The sequence below is a fragment of the Dipodomys spectabilis genome, unplaced genomic scaffold (assembly GCF_019054845.1).
Source record: "Dipodomys spectabilis isolate Male_0828 unplaced genomic scaffold, ASM1905484v1 ptg000096l, whole genome shotgun sequence".
Taxonomy (NCBI): Eukaryota; Metazoa; Chordata; class Mammalia; order Rodentia; family Heteromyidae; genus Dipodomys; species Dipodomys spectabilis.
The window spans coordinates 7,623,330-7,647,607 of record NW_024870773.1 but is presented as its reverse complement, the minus strand read 5'-3'; the positions used below and the strand labels follow the sequence as shown (position 1 = coordinate 7,647,607).

The window sequence follows — 24,278 nt, the reverse complement described above, 5'->3', positions numbered from 1 at the left end:
TGGGAAAACCACATACCAAACTCAGAATTAAAAATGAGTTATGGTTTTCATGAGAGAGGCGGAGAGAGGGAGAGGGAGAGAGAAAGAGGGTGATACAAACTTCTAATCCCAGCAATTGAGAGACAGAGACAGACAGGAGGATCCTGAGTTCAAAGTCATTCTGTGCTACATAAGCAAGATGCTTTTGAAAGAAAGGTGGGGGGAGGGACAGAGGAATGGAGGGATGGAGCGAGGGAAAAAGAAAAGAAAAAAAGAGAAAGAAGTGACTATGGAATTAAACTCTGAAATCATGAGCCAAAATAAATCTTTGATCCCTGAGAAGAAAAAGAATATATTAAGGTCATATCTAGAATGTATCACGGTTTGCTTTGAAATTAGATACATACATACATACACATGTGTGTGTTTGTGTGTGTGTAGTGTGTGTGTATTCTTCTTGATAATACTCAGCCTTTTGGGGATTGCATGGGCTATGGCACTGATTTATGCATTTCCATGTTTTGGGGCCCTGGCCTAGTACATAGAGAATAAAAGGTCTTCATTATACACTCTCTGAATCAAATGCAGTTGATTCTGTTGACTTGGTAGCTCTGTTCAATAGGGCAAAAAGAGATCTAATACTAGGTGCTGGTTACTCACACCTGTAATCCTAGCTACTCAAGAGGCTGAGATCTGAAGATCACAGTTCAAAGCTTGCCTTAGCAGGAAAGTTTATGAGACTCTCATCTCCAATTAACAATCAAAAGTCTGAGTAGAGAGCTGTGGCACAAGTGATAGCGTATCAGCCTTGAGCAAATAAAAAAGCTCAGAGATAGTTCCCAGGCCCTGAATTTAAGCCCCACAACTGGCACACACGCATATGCACGTGTATGCATGCACGCGTGCACACACACACAGAGAAGATCTAAGCATCACTTATACTGTCATAGTTGACAATGTGAAAATAAGGCTGAAAAGTCATGGCTGCTTGTACAGTAGCATTATTTGGGACATTAACTCATGTCTCTCATGAAAACAAAAGTAACACTTTTAAGGATTTTTTTCTTAGGCCAAGGCACTTTAAAAATATATTAGGCTAAGAATCTAATTCAGTACACATTTGTGTGAATGATAATGGTCATAGGAATACATATGGCTCTAGTGGTTCTAGAAGTTTCTACAGTGTCTTTGCATGACCAGATTTTTCAATGAAAGTTAAGCATTAAACCTTAGTCTGTCACCCTCATTGTTCCATTGTGTGTTTATTATAGAAAAAGTATTTGAAAATTGGTATCAATGTAGAGCTCTTCAAATAGGGCAGATGCATAAAGATTTCAAGGAGGACATGACTTTCCCGAAAGTAAACACAAAGTCAGAAGCGCACTTGAACTCCTAGGAAATTCTTCACTTTCAGTTCTAAAAAGGCTGTGTCTCATATGAGTCCAAGAACATTGGCATAAAAGATCATATGAATTATTTCAAGCAATTAGAATCTAACCAGAGCAGCTCATTTTTCATCATTATACATAGAGACTCTTAATACTCCAGTTCTCATAATTTTAACTTCCAATATTTAAGGGCGTTTGGGCCCATAAAATATCTGTTTGTTTTTTTCTTTCTGCCTGTATGTATTCACCAATGTTTCTTGTTGTTGCTTTAGTGATTTATGAGGTTAAATGTTTGCTGACATCCTAACTTTAGGAGAGTTAAGACCTTTTTGAAGAACCTAATAAAAACAGCAAGAAGTCAGGTGCCAGTGGCTCACTCCTATAATCCTGGCTACTCAAGAGGCTTGATATCTGAGCCTCAGGGTTTGAAGCCAGCCTGGGTAGATAAATCCTAGAGTCTCGCATCTCCAAGTAGCCAGATAAAAAGCCAACCTAGAGATGTAGCTCAGATAGTAGGGTGCCAGCCATGAGCAAAATAGCAGAGTGAGAGTACAAGGCCCTCACTACTAACTGCATGCAACACACACACACACAGCACAAACCAGTGAGACATGGTAGTACATGCTTGTAATTCTGGCACTTTGGAAGTTGATGCAGGAATATAAGAAGTGCCAGACCAGCCTGAACTATATAGCAAGACCCTGTCTCAAACTCTCCCAACGTCCAGACACACTGTAATAAAAATTAATACTCCTCTAAACAGACATCCCAATCCATGATGCTTCCTATAACTTCAGGAAGAGCTCAGATCCTTTGAGATGGGTTCTGTTATAGATTCCTTCTATTGGTCCCCCCACCCTATGTGCAAGCCAGTGAAGACCTTTGGAGTCTAACACTATAAGGCCCTCTAAGGTCATCAGTTTATCTTTTTTTTTTTTTTTTTGGTCCGGTCATGGGACCTGAACTCTGGGCCTGGGCGCTGTCCCTCAGCTCTTCAGCTCAAGGCTAGCACTCTACCACTTGAGCAACAGTGCCACTTCCGGCTTTTCTCTTTTTGCTTATGTGGTGCTGAGGAATCAAACCCAGGGCCTCAGGCATGCAAGACAAGTGCTCTACCACTGAGCCACCTTCCCAGCCCCATCAATTCATCTTTGACATTGAAATTCCCAGGCTAATAAATGATGAGTCTTTCTATACCTCAGGGTTAAGTATTCTGATTGTAGTCACTTCAACTGTTAAGTTTGAGTGTGTGAAATTGCGTACCCTCTGGCAGGGTGACAAAGACGTCAGCAAAAGGCAGGAGTCCTTACTTGTTGTTACTAATGGATTGTACTGAATATCTTGCCATTTTACAGGAAGAAGAAGAAGCCCAATCCAAAGCTGATAAAATTAAGCTGGCATTGGAAAAACTGAAGGAAGCCAAGGTTAAGAAGGTAAACAATCACTTTTTCATGGGGAGAAGTTATAATAATTACACTTGACTCGAGGTAAAGAGCCTGCCAAGCAAACTAGAGGCCCTGAATTCAAACCCAAATACCACCATCAACAACAGAAAATAGGGGCTGAAGGCATGGCTCAGCAGTGCCTTGTAAGCACACAGTCCTGAGTTCAAATGAGTACAGCCTACAGAGAGGAAAGCAAGACCTCTTTGGTCAAAATAAAAATCAAGTTCTCATGTGATACCAGCAGCTCACATCTAGCTAGTAATCCTAGCTACTCAGGAGTCTGAGACCTGGAGGATCAAGATACAAAGCCAGAGTGGCAGAAAAATCTGCAAGATTCCATTTCCAAGTATGCCAGACTGGAGGTGTAGCTCAAGAGGTAGAGCACCAGCCATGAGCAAGAAAACCAAGTGAGAGCGTGGGACTCTGAGTTCAAGCACTGGTACTAGCACACACACACACACACACACACACACACCATATATGTATAATATTTTATATATTATATAATAAATTTTCAGGTGGTACTTTCCCTGTAGTTGTCAATTTTTAATTATAAAGACAAAGATAAAGTTTATGGTTTTTCTCTTTATAATATTATTGGCTCCTTTGTGTGGGGATTGCCATTTTTGTCTAGCAATGGAAGTTTCTTGGTCTGTACATGATTTGTTTTTCCTTTGGTTTATACATATTTTTCTCTGAGGTAGAATCATGGATGTTGAATTTCTCTTACATAAGAAAAGAAAAGACTCTTGGCTTGGCTTACATATAAGCATAACACTTCCATCCAGGCCTATTTTGAAAATTTTTAAACCAATCTGTAAATAAATAAATAAATAAAACCAATCTGTACATCCAGAGCTTTCTGCTGAGACTTCAGCTTCCCTGACTCACCAGCAGGTGGCGCTATCTTCTGAGCCTGCCTTAATTGGGTCAGAGCATGGCTTTAGTTGACCTCTTGTGCCCATAGTTACTTGAGCATTTTTCACATCCCCTGGGAGAAGCTTCAAACTCTGTTGCTTACTCTAGCTGTCCAAGTCTTATCTCAGGGAAACCAAATGTTTTTTGCTTATTCTCTTGTTTCTAAATTGCCAAGATTTTGAGTAATCTGCTCCTAAACTTACTTTCCCAACAGCCTGTAATTCGATTGTGCAATTTTTGCAAATCATGGGTTATTTTTCTTCCAAGAATGTGTATTCCTGGGGGAAAAGGCAAGGGCTAAAGATACAGCTCAGTAGTGTATCACTTGCCTAGCCTGTAGAAGGCCCTATGTTCAATCCCTAGAACTGCAAAGAGAGAATAAATAAAAACAAAAATCATTGTCAGATAATTTCAAACCACTTTATTGTTTACAAAAAATAAGGGCCACAAGGGCTGGGAATGTGGCAAAATGGTAGAGTGCTTGCCTAGCATGCACAAGACCCTTGGTTTGATTCCTCAGTACCACATAAACAAAAAATAATTTTTTAATTATATTTTTAAAGAATAAGGGTCACATTGCATATATTTTCAGAATAGAAATGAAAAGAGAAGTTGCTTCTTAGGTACAAAGGTAGAACAAGGAGAAGATGCGGTCTGTCTGCTTTAGGTGGCCCCCGAGAACTGGAGAATGTAGCAGCTATTTCCTGCTATCATAAAGCAAGAGAGTTTACCATCTTTAGTTTAGATGAATGATGACAGTAAACACAAAGCATAGTCTATCTTCACCCAACAAGGAAGATGCACAACAGAAGCCACTCTAGTTCTAGAAAGGGAAAGAGAATAATCAAAATGAGTTGTATACTCCAGATGTGTGTAAGGCTTTGTGGGTTTGTTTTGGTTTTTGTTGTTTCCTTGTTGTTTTGTTTTTGCTGGTCCTGTGGCTTAAACTCAGAGTCTGGGCGCAGAGCCTGAGCTATTTTTGCTCAAGATTCAAACTCTACCACATGAGCCACAGCTCCACATCCTGCTTTTTGGTGGTTAGTTGGAGATAAATTCCTGCCTGGATTGGTTTCAAACTGCAGTCCTCAAATCTCAGCACCTGAGTTGTTAGGATTACAGACCTGAGCCACCAGCGCCCAGCTTCCAAATGTATTTTTAAAAACAAAAGCCTAGTACGGCATGGGTTATAAGAAAACTAAGTGAGAGGCATACACGTTAGGGGAGGAACACCATAGGGCTACTACATGTTTTTATGAAAATCAAGTCTGCCTGAAACATTTCACACCCAAGCATTCCATGGAGAGTTAGCATTATTTTGACTTCTATATAATGTCCATAGCTTGTGCTATAATGCTTTTGGAATCAGAAATGGAATCAGATGCATTCAATTACTTGTTTCTTCCAAAGCTTGGTAATACAGGAGAACAATCTCATTTGTAAATTTTATTAGAAAAACAAAAAAGAAAAGCATTGTAAATAATTTAGGACTAGGATGCTTTTGGATTTAATAGCTTTCAAATGAAAGATAAGAAAGAAGTGATTTTTTTTCTTTTTTAATATGTATTTTGTATTGTAAAGATACTGTACAGAGGGGTTACAGTTATATGAGTAAGGTAATGAGTGCATTTCCTATTGAGCATTGTTACCCTCTCCTTTGTTTTTCCCCTACCATCATCCCTTCCCTCCCCATTTCCCCAACTCCCCTCCTCCCCTCTCCCCCACCCTGCACGCCTGATGTTGTAAAGTTCATTTTCAACATAGTGTCTTGTAAATCTCATTGTTAAAATAGGTTAACCTGTATCCTTATTTAAGCATTTTGTTTTTTCCCTTCCCCTCCCCAGAAAGAAGTGGTTTTTACACTATATAATAACTCTATTAATGAATTAGAAAGGCAGTGATTTTCTTTCCATTTGTGAATGTTTTGTCCCATAGAACATTGTATGAATACTAAAGACACTGAGCTTGCTAAGTCATGAGCCATAACTGTGATTCCTGATGCTCCTATGAGTTGGTGTAGAGTTGCTCATCACTAGCAAATGTGACAAAAGAAAATATGTGAAGAATAGGGTAATTTCATCCTGTTAAAAAGTCAACAGCCTTCTCTTAACGTTTGTGTTTGCTAAATTCTATAATTGTGGACATTTGGATTCAATCTGCTTGGTGATTTCTGCCCAAAAAAATCCCCTTTCATCATTGTGAAATTATGCACTTGAATACTTTTTTCCTCTCAATTACCAGAAAAAAAAAAAAAGACCAGCATGTATTTTATTTTCTCAAAAATTCCTAAACAAGAATGAAACATGGTCAGATATCCTTAATTTTTTTCTTTTTTTTCCTTAATTTTTAAAACAGGAAGATTAAACATTTTCAGCCTGAGGACTGGTAGCTATTTTACAACAATAATTCTGAGCAGAGAACAATGAGTGTGTCTTCCACAGAAAAACAGTAAAGCCAAGCACTGGTGGCTCATTCCTAGAATCCTTGCTACTCAGGAGGCTGAGATCTAAGGATGGAGATTTAAAGCCAGCCCTGACAGACAAATCCAAGAGACTCTTATCTGCAACTTACCAGCAAAAAGCCAGAAGTATACCTGTGGCTTAAATGACAGGATGCCAATCTTGAGCATAAAAACTAAGGGAGGGGAAAAAAAAGAGGGAAGGAAGGATGGTTAGAAGGAAGGAAGGAAGAAGGAAAGAAGGAAGGAAGGAGAGGGAGAAAGAAGGAGGGAGGGAGAGCAAGAAAGATAAAGGAAGGAGAGAAAGGAAAGAAAGAAAAAAAAAGAGCAAGAAGGGAAGGAAAGAAGGAAGGAAGGAAAAGAAGGAAGGAAGGAAGGAAGGAAGGAGGGAGGGAGGGAGGGAGGGAAGGAAGGAATTTCTATGTATCCATACAGCCTTCAGGTCTCATATCTAAGATCAGATGAATATTTTTGACAGTGTGGGTACTTGGGCCTATTGTTTTAAATATACCAAAAGGCGAATATAAGCCAGGACCTGGTGGCTCACGCCTGTAATCACAGCTACACAGGAGACTGAGATCTGAGGATCACATTCAAAGTCAGCCAGCCAGGAAAAGTCCATGAGATTTTTATCTCTAATAAACTACTCAGAAAAGCCAGACTAGCGCTGTGGCTCAAGTGGTACAGCACTAACCTTGAGCACAAAAGAGACTCAGGGACAGTGGCCAGGTCTGGAATTCAAGTCCCAGGACTGGCAAAAAAAAAAAAAAAAGGCAAATATATCCAAGAAGCATGTTTTCAAGAGAGAAAAAATATTTCTCAGGCAAATCTGGAAGCAATCTGCTTGATAGGTTCCTGGAAGAAGAAGGAACTGCCCAGATGTCTCCGTGTTGGCTTTGCAATGTGCATGAATTAGGAAGGGGAGTACTTCAGCTGTGCTCACTGCCTGTTCCTCCCCCAGATTGTATCATACACTTCCTCCTGTTGCTTAACTCTGCACAGGACCTACAGGAACTGCCCATCTCCATCTTTAAACTTGTTAAGGTCAGCATAGGTGGGACAGGAAGCTGCTCACAGCCTAACCCAAACTTTTCTGGTGGTGGTGGTTAGGGAGCTTGAATCCAGGGCCTGGGCACTGTCCCTGAGCTTTTTCACTCAAGGCTAGTGCTGTACCACTTTGAGCCACAGCACCACTTCTGGTTTTCTAGTGGTTGATTGGAGATAAGAATCCCAAGAACTTTCCTGCTCGGGCTGACTTTGAACCACATCCTCAGCTATCAGCCTGCTGAGTAGCTAGGGTTACAGCTATCAGCCACCAGCATCTGACCTAACCCAAACTTTGGAAGAGAAAGGCATGTTGCCAATTTTGTGGCCTATTGAATCCCTTTTTTTATGTGTGCCAGTTCTAGGTCTTGAATCCAGGGCCTGGGCACTGTCACTGAGCTTTTTGGCTCACTGCTCAAGCCACAGTTCTTTCGACTTTGTGTGTATGTGTGTGTGTGTGTGTGTGTGTGTGTGTGTGAGTGTGTGAGAGAGAGAGAGAGACAGAGAGACAGAGACACAGACACAGATAGAGATAGAGATAGAGACAGAGATAAGTTGGAAATAAGAGGAGATAAGAGTCTCACAGACTTTCCTACTTGGTTGGACTGGCTTCAAACCACAGATCCTCAGATCTCAACCTCTTGAGTAGCTAGGATTACAAGTGTGAGCTACCAACACCTAGCTCAAATCACTATTATTTCTGCCAGTCCTGGGGCTTGAACTCTGGACCTGGGCACTGTTCCTAAGTTCCTTTTGCTCAAGGCTAGCACTCTATCTCCTGAGCCACAGTGCCACTTCTGGCTTTTTCTGCGATTAACAGGAGATGAGTCTCACAGATTTTCCTGCCCACCTGGCTTCAAGTAGTGATCCTCAGATCTCAGCCTCCTGAGTAGCTAGGATTACAAGCATCAGAACACCAGTACCCAGCTCAAATCACTTTTTTAATTAAGATAAGTCTCACTGGGAAATGACCAGGATTAACATTCTGTAAATATACTACAAATACACTGATCCCAAAGAAAATCCAAACTCTTGATGCATTGCTTTATGAGATAATCTCCTTCATTACCTTCAAAATCATGATCCTTCAGGGGAAACAGACACCTTGCCCAGAAAAGCCGGTGATGTCCTGGTCCTTATTGAAGATATGTAAATTCAGGTCCCTGCAACTACCAGCTTGACTGCAAATTCATTCAGTGCATCTTTTTTTTTCATGGAATAAAATGTAAAATTATTTTCCTATCTGCTTTTAGAGCAGCTGGCTTCTCTATCTACATCTCCTTTCCTTAGTCCACCTTTGATCTCTGCTTTTCCCTACCACAGTTGGTGTCTCTTTGACGTTCCTCAATGGCATTGTTCCGTGTCACTGTGTGCTCTGCAGACCTTCAAAGAATGGTAGACGAGCCACCAAACATAGTGGTATATGACTTTAATCCCATGAAGCACTTGGGAAACTGAGGCAAGAGGAGATGTTATTATAAAGCATAGAAGGCAGTACTTTCTCGTTCTGCTTTAGGTCTTGCCTATCAGCAGGCAGTCTTGAAGACAACCACAGCTTGGATGATTGTTTTCAGTTTTGTGAACTGGTTTCTCACCTCCATATTCCTAAGCACACAAGTGCTTCTTCCTTCCATTTGCAGAAGCCATGTTGAAACCCTAAATAACTAGTCGTGTACAGGTGCTGAAATGTACTGGCTTGTTCTGTGGCTTTCTCCTCAGCTCGTGGTCAAGGTGCACATGCATGATAATAGCACAAAGTCACTGATGGTAGATGAGCGACAGTTGGCCCGAGATGTTCTGGACAATCTTTTTGAAAAAACTCATTGTGACTACAATATAGATTGGTGTCTTTATGAAATATACCCAGAATTACAAATTGGTAAGTCCCCTGGAAACACACTGGACTCTAAAAGTTTTGTGGGTGGGTGTGTGCTTTATTCTGGGCTTTGGTTCAAGGCTCTCAGAATACCCCATGTATCATTTCTCTAAAAAACGTTAATGCTGCTGGGCGCTGGTGGCTCACGCCTGTAATCATAGCTACTCAGGAAGCTGAGATCTGAGGATCACAGTTCAAAGCCAGCCCGGGCAGGAAAGTCCATGAGACTCTTATCTCCAATAAACTACCAGAAAACCTGAAGTGGCGCTTTGGCTCAAGTGGTAGAGTGCTCGCCTTGAGCTGAAGAGCTGAGGGACAGTGCCCAGGCCCAGAGTTCAGGCCCCACAATTGACCAAAAAAAAGAAGAAGAAGGAAGAGGAGGAGGAGGAAGAGGAGGGGGGGGGGGAGGAGGAGGAAGAAAGGGGGGAGGAGGAGGAAGAAGGGGGAGGAGGAGGAAGAAGGGGGAGGAGGAGGAAGAAGAAGAAGAAGGAGGAGGAGGAGGAGAAGAAGAAGAAGAAGAATGCTTTACCTTCTTAGTATTACTTTGTAAGGACACTCAGGTTGGAGCAGGTGTCTGGACCTTGGGGAATAGAAGCATTACTATCACCATCTCTCTAATGGTCTATAAGGGAAAGACAGTGGCAGGAGGATTCTTCTTACTCCTTGCTTAGTAAGCTGAACAGATTGTGGGAACCTGGGCATCTGTCTGCTGTTAAGAGGTAGTGTCACAGATTGTTTCCTCAAAGCCCAGTGTGACTCTGTCACAGGCCTCTCGTCTGCGCTCATTTCCCCTTCCTCCTCCCTCTAACTGGCCTAACCTGCCTCATGGAAGAGTCTCAGCCCCAGAGACCAAGGCAGAGTGGCAGAAACTGATGGCATTTTAAAGGCATTTGAGAAGTGTTCTCTTCCTCCTCATTCATCATAGAACTCCAAGACCCATTGTCTTCCAGGCAAATGCCTTCTTTTAGGTTTTTATTGGTTCAGAGTTTAGGGAATGATGCTTTCTGGACCTCACAATTTCAAACTGTTTGATCAGTTATTGCTTTATCATCCTCCCACACAAAGAGAAAGCACACGTCAACTTGGGGATATTTAAAGTAAAACATACTAACATTAAAAGGCTGATGCCAGTGGCTCCTGCCTATATAATCCTAGTCACTCAGAAGGCTGAAATCTAAGGATTGAATTTCAAAGCCAGCCTGGGCAGACAATCCTGAGAGGCTCTTATCCCCAACTAACCAGGAGAAAAGCTGGAAATAAAGCCATGGCTTCAAGTAGCAGAACACCAGCAAAAAAGCTAAAGGAGGGTACCCAGGCCCTGAGTTCAAGCCCTGAGATGGTCCAAAACCTGACACTGATCATAATAGAAGTGTAACAGAATGATATCATGTAAAATTAAGAAGTTTAGAAACCTTGAAGAAAATTGTGAGGCAGTGTTTGATTCAATAACAGCTTGTTTTTCAGTTTGAAACTCTGATGTGTTGGGTCTGAAAGAATCTTTTTTATTTCATCAGAGAGGTTTTTGGAAGACCATGAAAATGTTGTGGAAGTCTTATCCGATTGGACAAGAGACACAGAAAATAAAGTGCTATTTCTGGAGAAGGAGGAAAAATACGATGTATTTAAAAATCCCCAGGTAAGAGGACCCCCATATTGTCCAAGTACGTAAGGAGTGATGGCTTTTCAATGTCATCTGCATAATGAATGAACTATTACGTCACAAAATATCATAAATGTAGTTCTTTCAAGTAAACACAAATTCAACTTTTAGGCTACATGTAAACTATGAAGGCTTTGGAAGATTTAGAAAGAAAAAAATCCAAGGTCAGGACTATATATCTCTGTCGTTGTCTAGCTTTCTCTTTTGTCTGAATTTCTGTTGGGCTCCATTAAGCCAGTGTAAAATTGATACACTGTTGATGGTTAAAATTTTCTGCTGTGAACAACAATTTCTTTATTAGTCATATTTGGAGGTTTTTGATGCTTGGATCACTCGAGGGTGCGCCTGGAAATGCACGCATTTATTGCCTCCTACAAATAATCAACACAAATACAAACACTATTGTGCATATTTTAAAATGCTAACAGGGTGTCACTGAGAACTCTAAACCTTTTCCATTGTGGCCTCAAGCAGCCATATTTTCTTTTTTTGGGGGGGGGAGGGGGTCCAGTAGTGGGCCTGAACTCTGGGCCTGGGCACTGTCCCTCATCTCTTCAGCTCAAGGCTAGTGCTCTACCACTTGAGCCACAGCGCCACTTCTGGCTTTTCTTTTTCTGCATATGTGGTACTGAGGAATCGAACCCAGAGCCTCATGCATGCAAGGCAAGCGCTCTACCACTGAGCCATCTCCCCAGCCCAAGCAGCCATATTTTCATGGGAGTCATTACAATTATTTTTTCAAGGAAAGGCTAAGAATGATAGAAATGGAAGAGATTCCCAAATCATCCAGATAACTTTCTATGTTATTACTGAAAACACCAGCCTTACTGGGCTTGATGTCTCACACCTGAAATCCTAGCTTCTCAAGAGGTTGAGATCTGAGGATTAAGGTCCCAAGACAGCCTGGGCAGTAAAGTCCATGAGATCCTTATCTCCAATTAACCAGCAAAAGGTTGGAAGTAGACTCAACTGTTAGAGCTGGTGTGGCTCAACTGGTAGAGCTGGCTTCAGCCTTGAGTGAAAGAAAGCTAAGGGACAGCACCTAGGCCCTGAGTTCAAACCCTAGTACCAACACACACACACACACACACACACACACAATATCAATCAATCAGTCAATCAATCCTGCATCACCAGGACTAGGATATTCCAGGAAGCTTCTTTCTAGAAAAATGTTCCTCTCCCAACTCCGTGCTATTTTCTTAGGCTTTCCCTGGGCTGTGTAGGGGCTAACAACAAAGAAATTAAATACTATTGTTTATAGTAACTATCAAATACTGAATGCACCAAGTATTCAACCTTCAATGTCTGTAATTAGTGAGGATACCATCCACACTGCTGTAACAGAGCGATTCCCCTAATCAGTGGCTCAAACAAGCTAGAAGTGTATGTCCCTCTCACACACTGGTCCACCCATGGATGAGCAGACCTAGTAGAACAATTCCTCTGTTCTCAACATGCAACATCCTCCTGTGAAGTGCTGTCCATGGCAGCTTTCTCACTTGGCCATTTGCTCATCCAAAGGAAGAAAGGGATGATTCCAAGGACACACAATCCATCAGAAGATTTGCTTACATCCCATTGGCCAGACCCTACTAACACGGTGACATTGTTGTAGGAAAGAAGCTGGGGGACATGGTGGCTATTTGAGCGACTGCATTCACAGCTAAAATAGGGAAATTATATTCATGGTCTCCATTTTGTATAACTCCCCCACAGAACACCTTTCATCTTGAGACCACTAAAAATGGTACCCAGGAATTGTGCAAAAATCCTATAATTCTATAATGAAGAGGAGAATGAATATGAACAGGGCTCTGCAGTTTGCCATGGTACCTAACCAATCAATACATACAAACTGTGATTGCTGTATTGTAGCAACCACCCACCTCAAGACCCAGAAGACTTACCTTCCTAGTACTTACTCCCCATTAGAAAGGCAACTGCTATTCTGATCTTGAATGCCTTACTTTCTCCTCTTTTTTGAACTTTATATGAAACAGAATCCATATTATAGCCCCCTTTTGTGTGTATTTTTCCCCGACTCGACAGCTACTGTTTATTTTTTCCTTTCCATTTAGTATTCCACTACCCGATTATACCAAAATGAACTTATTCATTGTAGTAATGGACATTTGACTTGTTTCTAGTTCAGAGCTTCAACAATGAATGCTAGTGGGAATATCTTGAATATGTCTTGTTGAATATATATTGACATTTCTCCTACATAGTTACCTATGAGTGAGCTTGCTGGATCAGTTATGCTTATGTTTAGCAAGCATTGCTGAATAATCATCTGCTGTTTCTTTAGCACTGTAGGAAAATTGTTATTGTCCTAGGCCATACCCTTGGCAGTCCGTGGTGTTGCATCTTATTTTTTTTATTTAAGCTATGAACATTGAGTAGCATTTCCTGTGCCTTTTAGTTGTTTATTTTTCAGTGTCAATGCTTCAGTTTTTCAAGTGTTATTGTGCCTTTGAATATCTACTTTTGTGAAGCATCACTTCAAATCCTTTTCCAACTTTTCAGTTCTATTTAAATATCAAAAAATATTGATATTTCTCAGAAGACCTGGATCTTCTCTTTTTTTGTCCAAGACCTGGACTTGAACTCTTGATCTGACACTTTCACTCACTCTATCACATGAGCCATGCCTCTAAACCCATGGGCACCAGAACTCAAACTCGGTACCAGATGCTTTCACTCATTGGCTATGCTCTACCAACTAAGCCATGCCTCCAACCCTATCTCTCTTGGGTCTTGATACTTTGAGTTTTGACCCTCTTTGCAGTAGCCCAAAGATTTCACAGAAATCTATCTTTTGGAAAGCTGTCTTTATCTGTTTTTTTGTGTAGCCTTGTTTTACTGCAAGCTACTTTATCATAGGGGGATGCAGACATCCTCCTAGTGAAGTTTTTGGACAGTAATATATTCTTTAAAACTGAATAACTCATCTGTCATCCTATTTAAAGACAAAAACTAAAGAGGACACATATTTGAAGTAGTCGATTGTTTTCCTCAGTGTGTGGTTGAGTGATTTCATTCCTGATCAGTGCTCTGTATAGACAATAGTGAGAAAAATCTGCCTTTTCTCATCCACATGTCATGGCCCCTACAAAAGAGACTTTTTGGTGATTTTTGAAATAACTGAAATTATGGGCCTAGCAGGCACTGGTGGTTCACACCTGTAATCCTGGCTTCTAAGGAAGCTAAGATCTGAAGATTGAGGTTCAAAGCCAGCCCAGGCAGGAAAGTCTACGAGATTCTTATTTTCAAATAACCACCAAAATGCCAGAAGTTGAGGGGCGGCTCAAGTGGTAAAGCAGTAATCTTAAGCAAAAAAAACTCAAGAAGCGCTCAGGCCCTGAATTCAAGTCCCAAAACTAGGATGAAAAAAAAAAATTCCAACATGGATTTTGGTGAATTTGTAACAGGAGTCTTTTCTTTCTAATTCTAAAACCTAATCCCAATCCAAAAAGAATGAAATGAACTAGAGATGTACTTTTCCAGAAAAATTCCTTTCATCAAGTTGTTGTAGATGTCCTTCAGCAATGTCTCGATAGATAATTCAGATATCGGGGCTGGGAAGGTGGCTCAGCGGTAGAGCGCTTGCCTTGCATGCCTGAGGCCCTGGGTTCGACTCCTCAGCACCACATAAGCAAAAAGAAAAAAGCCGGAAGTGGCACTGTGGCTCAAGTGGTAGAGCGCTAGCCTTGAGCTGAAGAGCTGAGGGACAGCGCCCAGGCCCAGAGTTCAGGCCCCATGACCGGACCAAAAAAAAAAAAAGATAATTCAGATATCTAACACTCTTGCATTTCACTGAGGTTGGAAATTCTTTCTGAAGTCTAACTCCCCACCGTGGCCTGCATTTGTGAGTGTCTACCCACAACTCGGGGTTTTCCAAGTCTGTGAGCATATACGTTTGACCTTCCTGTCCAACTGCTCCAAACCACAGTACTGACTCTAAAATATTTTAAGAGCCAGTTAAAAATGAACTGTGCACACAGGGCTGGACTTAACCAGAACTGTACAAAAGAAAAGACAGATCCTGAGTGATTTATTCGATAGTCTCTACAAAAAGTTATCAACGTATTAAATGTCTCTGCAGCATTGACTTACCTGAGGATCCTTTCATGGAATTTAATCCCATAGATATTTGGCTTTCACAGGTGTCTTCAGAGCATCTGTTCCATGCATAGCTTTGTCTATTCATGGACAATGAACAGATTAAGCTGTCTTTGTCCTCAAGTAATTTACAATCTAGCTGGAGGGAAAAAAAAAGTCATGTGCAAAAATAGTTGAAGCATAACTTCCGGGTTTTATATGGGAACTCTGTTAGGACCGGGGTTAAAGAACGGAATGCATTTTTAGGTTTGGGGTTTGTTTCTTGTTGTTTTGTTTTTATTTTGTTTTCATTTTCCCTGAGACACAGGTCTCACTATGTAGCCCAGGCTAGCCTTAAACTAAAGAACCTCCTGCTTTAGCCTCTTCGGTGCTAAGATTACAGGCATGTTTCACTACACCCAGCATCAGCATGGTATATTCTTGTGTGTGTGTGTGTGTGTGTGTGTGTGTGTTTGTGTGTGTGCCTGTGCTTGTCCCCAACATTATTTGCTCAAGACCAATGCTCTGCCACTGGAGCCACAGCTGCACTTCTGGCTTTTTGCTGATTAATAAGAGATAAGAATCTCATGCACTTTTTTCCCAGGCTCTCTTTGAACCACAATCCTCAGATCTTAGCCTCCTGAGTAGCTAGGGTTGCAGGCATAAGCCACCAGGTCCAGATGCATGGTATACTCTTACGACGAAGTACCAAGGACTGGAGACTGAGTTCAACTGGTAGAGTACTTGTTTGGCAAGCAAGAGACCAAACCCCAGTTGTTCTCCCCCTCCCCCTAAAAAAGACAGCAAAGCACAAAGTGCTATAGACAAAGCGGAAGAGTTTCAGTAGCAGTCTATGCTGATAGTTATAGTTTTTTCATCACTACATTAGTTGGTAATTTCCAAGGTGAGGCAGTCAAGGTTAGACTATGTGCCAGCTCAGTGGAGCAGTAAAACTAATAACTGAGCAGTTCCTACCTCTCTAAGCCCTAAGCCTAAAGAAACCCCTATCCACTGCATATATGCATAGTACTGTGGCTTGTCCACACCCAGTCAATAGGTTGGGAACTGGGTCCTTAGTGTGGCAGGTGGAATCTAGTAGGGCCTAGCAAAAGGTCCTTGAGCCAATGGGGAGGCCCTGTCCATGAAAAAGACTGGGGGTGTTTTCACTGGATTTATACCTCACACGAGAGTGATAGAAAAGGAGCATGTCTGACACCACCCAGCTCTCTTTGACCATCTGTTTCAAGATGTCGTCTGTGCCTTCTGCTGTTGTGTTGTCATGATGTCCTCACCAGAGCTGAGCTGATGCCAGTGCCATGTGTGTCCCCCAATCTCCAAAAACATGAGCTAAAGAAACCTCTTTAAGTCATCTGCCTTAAATATATCAATATGGTGACAAACATCGATGTATAGTTTCACTGGAGAGGCTGAGAAGGGTTCGCTTAAGTCTGTAGGTGTAAGTCCCAGGACTGTCCACAACTCAGGTTCTTTCTGCATTCATGGCTTCAAAGTCAATCTGTTTGTTCTGGCTTATCCATAGCCCCCTTGATGTATGAGAGACTCAGATGTTTTGGCAATGTGATTAAGAAAGTAACAAAGAGGATTGGTTTTTTTTCTACAGTTCCTATGCTGACAAAACTATGTAAGACTCTTATCATTAAAATCCCTATCTGCAAAAAAAAAATCCCTATCTGAAATCTTCACCACTTAATAGAAGTCTTTTACAAATTACTAATCTCTAAGGGCAGATTTGGAGAGGAGGCAGGAAAATTAATGCAAAGGGAGGCTTTGACCTCAATTATCAGAAACAGCAAGTAAGAAAGAGTCTCCAATGTTCATGGTGTGCTTACACAGGCATAATTATAAGGCATCTGCTTCCACTCAGGACTGGAAAAGCGACTTCACACACCCAAGTCTCAGTAGGAATTATCACATGCTGACTAGGTGACAAGGTGCGTGCTCAGACACACAAATTCAGTTTTTTTGGTTTGTAAATGCTTCTGCCATCGTGCTTTTGGGCTCAGAGGATCCAGTCCAACATAAAATTTACTGGACATGATATGAAGTTATATATTAAAGGAAATTGGAGCCTGGCGCTGGTGACTCACACCTATCCAATCCAACATGAAATTTATTGGACATGATATGAAGTTATATATAAAAGGAAATTGGAGCTAGGCACTGGTGGCTCACACCTATAATCCTAGCTATTCAGAAGACTGAGATCTCAAGATCCACAGGTTCAAAGCAGCCTGGGCAGGATAGTCTGTGAGATGCTTTTCTCCATTAAACTACCAAGAATAAATGGCCAGAAGTTGAGCCATGGCTATATTGGTAGAGCAGTAGCCTAGAGCAAAATAACTCAGGGATAGCACCCAGACCCTGAGTTCAAGCCCCAAGACTGGCAACAACACAAAACATAACAGAGTAAATGGTTTGACTTCCAATACTGCTATTCATAATAAATTATCTTTTTAAAAAAGAGTTTAAGGAGAGAAATCCGTTTGCAAATTTATGGGTCAAAAGATGCTTAATTAGAAAGGAATTCCAACAACAAGTTGATTTGTCTAGATTGTGTCTTGTGGTAACAGGTCACCTCAGTCCAAAATGAAGAACAAAGTGGGTGCTAAGGAATTTTCCTGCTGATTCTGCTATACTGTATCCCATTTAAAGGTGACTACACTTTGTGGAAGTCTTTGTGTTAGCTTTACCCCCCAGAAGAAGGAGTCACATATGAACCTAACTAGCTACAGCTCCAGTGAGGACCAGGAACTTGGGCAATTCTGCAGAGCCGTGGCTTAAGTGTACCTCTGCTATTAGCTCCGTGTGGTATAGTGTTGTCAGAAGAACAGATACTGCTCTATCTGGAATTTATTCAGAATGATTGTTGAAAGGGTACAGAGGCAGATGATGGAGTGAGAGATAATAAGGATGACCACACCTTCCAACTAGCAGAACGGGGGATGAAGCATTATGGAGATCGCATAAGCATCTTAGACCCATACTTCCCTTAGACTTTCATCCCTGCTATTCTCTGTCTGTCCTGCTCATTGTCATTCCTCGCCATCTTGAGAGACCCCTTTCTCTGCTCACTTACCTCCTTCCTGCTGCATACCCATGTATGTCCAGCCTCAGGTTGTGGCTACTTCTGTGGGTGGAGCACAACAATTTGTGTTTGCATAACCCTTAGAAATTTAGATCACCACGTAGATCTGTCTGTGGACATCCAATGTTCTCATTAGAACTTTGAGTGGATGCAAAGAATGGGATGGCCAGTTTAGACATTATCCAGTAGAAACTAAATATAGTTACATGTGAATTTGGTTTTTACCAGCATCCACTTGTTTTTTGCAGGTACTAGGGGGTTCAACTTGGGCTGTCTCATTTCTAGGCAGCTGCTCTACTACTTGAGCCACTTCACCAACCCATTTGTTATTATTGAGGTAGGGTCTTGTTTTATGCCCAGGCCAGACTGGGCTGGGATCCTTCTACTTATACTTCCCTGTTATGCTGGGGATGATAGGTGCACAGCACCTCACCCAGCCATTGGTGGAGAGGGATCCTCATGAGCGTCATGTTCAGGATGGCCTTAAGCCAAGATGGATCCCCTGATCATCACTTCCCAAGTAGCTAAGATTATAAGCTTAAACTAACATGCTCACTTCAGCATTTATTCAAGAAGCACCTAAGTAAGAATTTGTTTTGATAATAGGCTTTATTTTGTTTACTCACAAAAAAATGAGCAAAAAATGTGTAGGGCCTATACATAGCCCAATATACACAGTCTACCCAGTTGTCAACATGTTCCATCATCATGGTGTATTTGTTACCCTCAGTAAATAAACACTGACTCATCTTTGTCACCCATTGACATTCATTCCTTTTTTTTTCTTTTTCTTTCTTTTTTTTTGGGGGGGGGGGGACAGTACCAGGACTTAAACTCAGGACCTTGCACTTGTTCAGCATCCTTGCTCACAGCTGGCACTCTACCTACTTAAGTCACTTGTGCAAACTAGCTTTACACTGGTTACTTGGAGGAGGAGTCTAGTGGACTTTACTCCCTGGGATGATTTTGAACTTCAGTCTTCCAGATCTCAGCCTCCTGAGTAGCTAGGATTACAGGTGTGAGCCACCAATGCTCAGCTTATAGCTCACCCTTGATATTGCACAATATACTTTTTAAATATTTGGTATATTTTATTTTATTTCCTTTTTGCCTCCTTGAACCATTTGAATTCCATTTTCTCAGCAGATTTATCCTTATTGTAATCCATCCATGGGCTTGAAAGTCTTCTTCATTTCTTATCCTGTTCTTTGACAAATTATATTTATAAGTCAATTAGTAAGACGTTGTTTTTGGCTACCATAAGGCATATTAGTGTCAGAACAAAGTACTTAAATCATACAATGGATTAAAATAAAAAGACATTTTAACTCTGACATTATGTTGGCATAAAAAGTAAAAAGTGTGGAACATCTCAGAATGATATAAATAGATGGAACCTCCCTCCGATTAACTCAAGGATCCAGAGATGAAGGTTCTATATCAATTGTATTCTTCATTTTTACACCTGTGTGAGTACATTTTTATAGATGAAAGTGTTAGAAAACTTGGGTTCACATTAATAAATAGATAGGAACAGAAGCATGCCATTCAATTCTCTGACCTCCTTCTGAATTATTAGCTAAAAGTCACAGAAGAATCAAGGATGGTTCTTTTCATCCATTGGCTGATGAGATAATTAGGTCCCTTCCATTGTGTTAAAAGCAAAGAATTAGACATCACTTGGCTTCCAGTAGGATTAGTTATAAATCCTCTCCTTTTTTAAAATAGTGTTTCAACTTATCCCTTTGTTTCGGGTCTTTGAGCTTCATACCCCAGGGCAGTAAGGTCCTTGTGAATGTAAGAGTTGCCTTTTCCTTTCTAAAATGTGAAAGGGTAATTGTTGTGAGAACTGTCCAGTCTCAAGACAGATCTACTTTCGGGGCGAAAAAATATCCAGAGAGGTTGAAGATGTAGAAATGGATGCCAGTGTGTTCCTGGAGAGGCTTCACCTATGTACTTTATTTCCTTACAATATGAAGGTATATTGTGAGAATTAAAGGCCTTAGTAATTGTGAACAACTCTCCAGGAAGGTATGTTCTGGGATGGGCTGCTCACAATTGACTTGACCTAGACCTTGATCTATGACCTAGAGTTTTAGGCAGGAAGATAAAGAAGCTTGAATATCAGTCTAACCTCAGGCTGAATCATCATCTTGTGGGCAGGAAATCCCAAGACTCCGGGTTCATGGAGTTTGGACTCAGGGTTGGGAGAGAGATCATTAGCTTCAGGTGGCCTGTCCTTGAGCCCTACAACTCACCATTCTGAGTAGAGGAATGACTAGGCTGGGGTAACGGAAGAAGAAACCCTCTAAAGCAGATCAGGGCAGGGTCATAGATAGAGGCTCTGACCATGATACCCCAAAGTATATAGCCTTGGTATATTGGCTATTTGGAGCTGGAAGACTTCAGAAGCAAGAAATTCTCTATGACTCCCGCCTTCCACCCTCCTTTCTCCATGTATTCCCCAAAGCAAGTTTTAGAAACTAGAATGTTCAAAGCAAGCCATAAAACCCAGGAAGACCACTCTTGGATCTCCTCCCCTTCATTCAGGTCCTCAGGGGATGAGTGGCCTGCTCCTATCCTGGAAGAAATGTCTGACCAACATAGAAAGGAATCTGAACACAGGCCTTGTTGAATCTTGACACCCTCTTCACCACCATTGGTTTATTTATTATATCATGTTTGGTTTCATCCAAAGTTTGCCCCCAAACTTAGCATAAAATACAGGTTTCCCTGAATTGTTGAGTCGTCATTTCTAAAGGTTTCCACAGAACATAAAGCCTTGATTAAATAAATGAGTGAAGCTTTCATCTGTGTTTGCTATAGGAGAGTTGCTATGACTGCCTGCCTTGTATGGGTAGGGCAAGAGAATTTCTTTTTTCCCCCTTTACCAAGCCCTCTTTCCAGATGGTACTGCTTTTTTCTGGGGAAAGCGATTTGAGGCAGTAGAACATCCTTGTCTTACTAGAAGCAGCTTTTAAAAATCAACTTTGCAAGCATCACTGACATTGCCTCAGTCAAGGTTTTTTTTTCTTTGCTCATCACTGAGTTTATGGCTGAGATCTCTATAATGGATAACAGATTAACAAAAGAAGAATGCATGATTTTATTTAATACAAGTTTGTGGGGGAGGAAGGAGTCCTGGAGCTTGAACTCAAGACCTGGACACTGTCTCTGAACTTTTTTTTTTTTTTTTGTATACAACTAGCACTCTACTTGCACTGTGGAGCTCCTCTTCCAGCTTTTTCATGATTAATTGGAGATAAGAGTTTCACAGACTATCCTGCCGGGGCTGGCTTCAAACTTTCATCCTCACATCTCAGCTTTTGAGTAACTAGGATTAGAGGCATGCATTACTGGCACTCAGCTTACTGTAAGTTCTCTGTAACACTGGAGTCTTCAGAAATAAAGACACCTTCCAAAAAAAATAAAACAGGGAAAGTTGAGTTGTTGTTTTTTTTACATGGTCTCATATGATTGGAGAATAAAATCCAATCATCCCACACCAAAAAATTTGCAAAGCCTGCTTGTTCAGATTCTTTGGGTTCTGTGACTTCAGAGACAGGGACGTGGCTTTTTGCTTGAGGTTAGAATGGGAACTTTTCGGGGTTTTTTTTTTATCATTTTTCTCCAGAATAATAGCATTTGTTTTCTTGTATGGAAATTTTCTTTTTTTTTTTTTTTTTTTTTTTTTTGGTCCAGTCGTGGGGTCTGAACTCTAGGCCTGGGCGCTGTCCCTCAGCAATTCAGCTCAAGGCTAGCACTCTACCACTTGAGCCACAGTGCCATTTCCGGCTTTTTTCTTTTTGCTTATGTGGTGCTGAGGAATCAAACCCAGGGCCTCAGGCATGCAAGGCAAGCGCTCTACCACTGAACCACCTTCCCAGCCCCATGGAAATTTTCTTTTTTAAAAAATAAGTTTTTTATTGTAAAAATACCATACAGAGGGGTCACAATTACATGAGCAAGGTAATGAGTATATTTCTTATTAAGCATTATTGCCTCCTCCTTTGTTTTTCCCCTACCACCCCTGCCCTCCCATCTCCACAATTACACTCCCCCCAACCCCCGACACCCCACACCCAGAACTTTTCTTATGAGGATCTTTAGATCTCTGGCCTACTTTACAATAAAGTCAGAGAAGTCTTTTACAATCTGCTTCATGACCACCAAAGTTGTTTTTAATCTCTCAAATGTTCAAGTACATGTCATACATCTCATTACCTGAAACAAAAGTGTGTGTGTATGTGTGTGTGTGTGAGAGAGAGAGAGAGAGAGAGAGAGAGAAATCTAAAGACTAAGGACTAGTTCTGACTATGAGAAATTATTCAAGTACTAACACTAGCCACTTTTATTACTGTTCAAGCATTCAAGCATCAGTTCTCCATAGAACACTGTGTGTATAATAATTATTCAGGAAATATATTGCAATGCAGATTTCCAGGTCCATCCAGGTCTTCAGATCCGTAGTAAGAGAGCTTGCACACATGCCTTTTCTCGAGCATCTAGGCTGACTGGGATCACCCTGGGGAACGCATTGCTGTGACCTGGGTGTTTGGGTCACTGTGTTCCTCATGTGTGATTGCTACTGTAAGTACATCGTATCTTCTTCACGATATTTTGGAAAACTCTGTTTTCACCCTAAAAATCTAAAGCACTGTAACAGAGGTCACTCCCAGTCACCCTCTGTGCATGGAGTTTACATAATCAGCTGTAGTGGCTACAGAAGTTAGTAAGAAATTAACCCTTGAGTGCTAATGTTATATGGAAATTCACATACTTTATTTTTAGCCATCTCATGGGTATTCAGAATGGGATGATACATAGATGATTACTAACCACACTCAGAGACTTCCCTCATTTATGTGTGTTTGTGTGTGAGTGTGAGTGTGTGAGTTTGTATGCTGTCCTGGAACTTGAACTCAGGGTCTGGGTTCTAGGATTTTTTTGCTCAAGGCTAGCACTCTACCTACCACTTGAGCCACAGCTCCACTTCCAGCGTGTTTTTTTTTCCTTGTACTTTATTGGAAATAAGGGTCTCACAGACTTTTCCTGCTAAGGCTGACTTTGAACTGTAATCCTCAGATCTTTGCCTTTGGGTAGCTAAGATTACAAGAGTAAGCCACTGGCCCCTGTCTATGTGTGTTTTGACATGGTCTTCCCTGCTTTTATTTAGGCCTCTCTCTTTCCAGAAATACCCTTCTACTTCTGAATATCCTAGAGGTCACCATTTAGGGAACTACATGATGATTGACACACTGCTTTTATTTTTTGTTTTGTTTTGTTTTTATGCTAGCATTGGGATTTAAATCCAGGACCTAGATACTATTCTTTCGCTTTTCCAACTCAAGGTGAGCACTCTACCACTTAGACACAGCTCTACTTCTGGCTTCTTTGGTGGTTAACTGGAGATAAAAGTCTCATGGACTTTTCTGTCCCAGCTGGCTTCAAACCGCAATCCTCAGATCTCTTGCCTTTGAGTAACTAGGATTATAGTAGTGAGGCATAAGTGCCTAGAACATACTGCTTTTAAAAATTAAAATGAAAAACAACCACCAACAATTACGAAAATCTAGATTTCAAGCTGTACCTAAGAGCCTAGAATCTCCAGTCCACAGGCCCTGGGCTTCTGTGGGGTGCCCACTAGCCAAGTAGTTGAAGTTGAGATGTGAGTTCAGCCTTCACTTCAGTCCCTGGTGGGTGAGAGTCTGCCAGCTTCCTGCATGTAACACCAATGTTCTTGACTATGGAATCTGACCATTACATGACATCATGTCCTTGGCTAGTATTTCCTGTCTTCTTTTCTCATGGTGCACTAAAGGCAGGGGAAGTAGGGGAGGGGAGGTGAAGGTTTACACAGTTAATTCTCCTGGTAGACTCACAGTGTCTTCTGTGGTGTCTGTTTATTTCACACAAGATTATCTTCCTTTTTTAATTTAAATTAATTTATTATTATTTTTGTTTATGTGGTACTGAGGAATCGAACCTAGGGCCTCATGGATGCTAGGCAAGTACTCTACCCCATGCCACATTCCTAGCCCCAAGATTATCTTCTCTCTCCAGCAAGACCGAATTCCTTGCAGTATTTCCTAGAGTAATGAATACTTCCTGAACTGATCTTTTAACTTTTTATTTAGAATTTCTACTTGGATAACAAAGGAAAAAAAGAAGGCAAGGAAACCAGCGAGAAAATTAATGCTAAGAACAAGGAGTCTTTACTTGAGGTAAGCTTCATTTTGCAGAATGGAAGAAAAGAGAGCATTTGCTGTATCTATTTTTAAGATTGCTCCCTGGAACAATGGA

The 24,278-nt window shown here is 41.2% G+C and overlaps 1 protein-coding gene across 1 annotated transcript in view; it reads left to right on the top strand.

The window, feature by feature from the left end:
- Positions 1 to 24,278, top strand: part of LOC122113312 (amyloid beta precursor protein binding family B member 1 interacting protein) — a 92,012-nt gene that overhangs the window by 48,280 nt on the left and 19,454 nt on the right. The window contains 4 exon segments of the mRNA XM_042686306.1: positions 2,723 to 2,800; positions 8,949 to 9,108; positions 10,620 to 10,741; positions 24,113 to 24,199. Coding sequence (XP_042542240.1) covers positions 2,723 to 2,800; positions 8,949 to 9,108; positions 10,620 to 10,741; positions 24,113 to 24,199 — 447 coding nt within the window.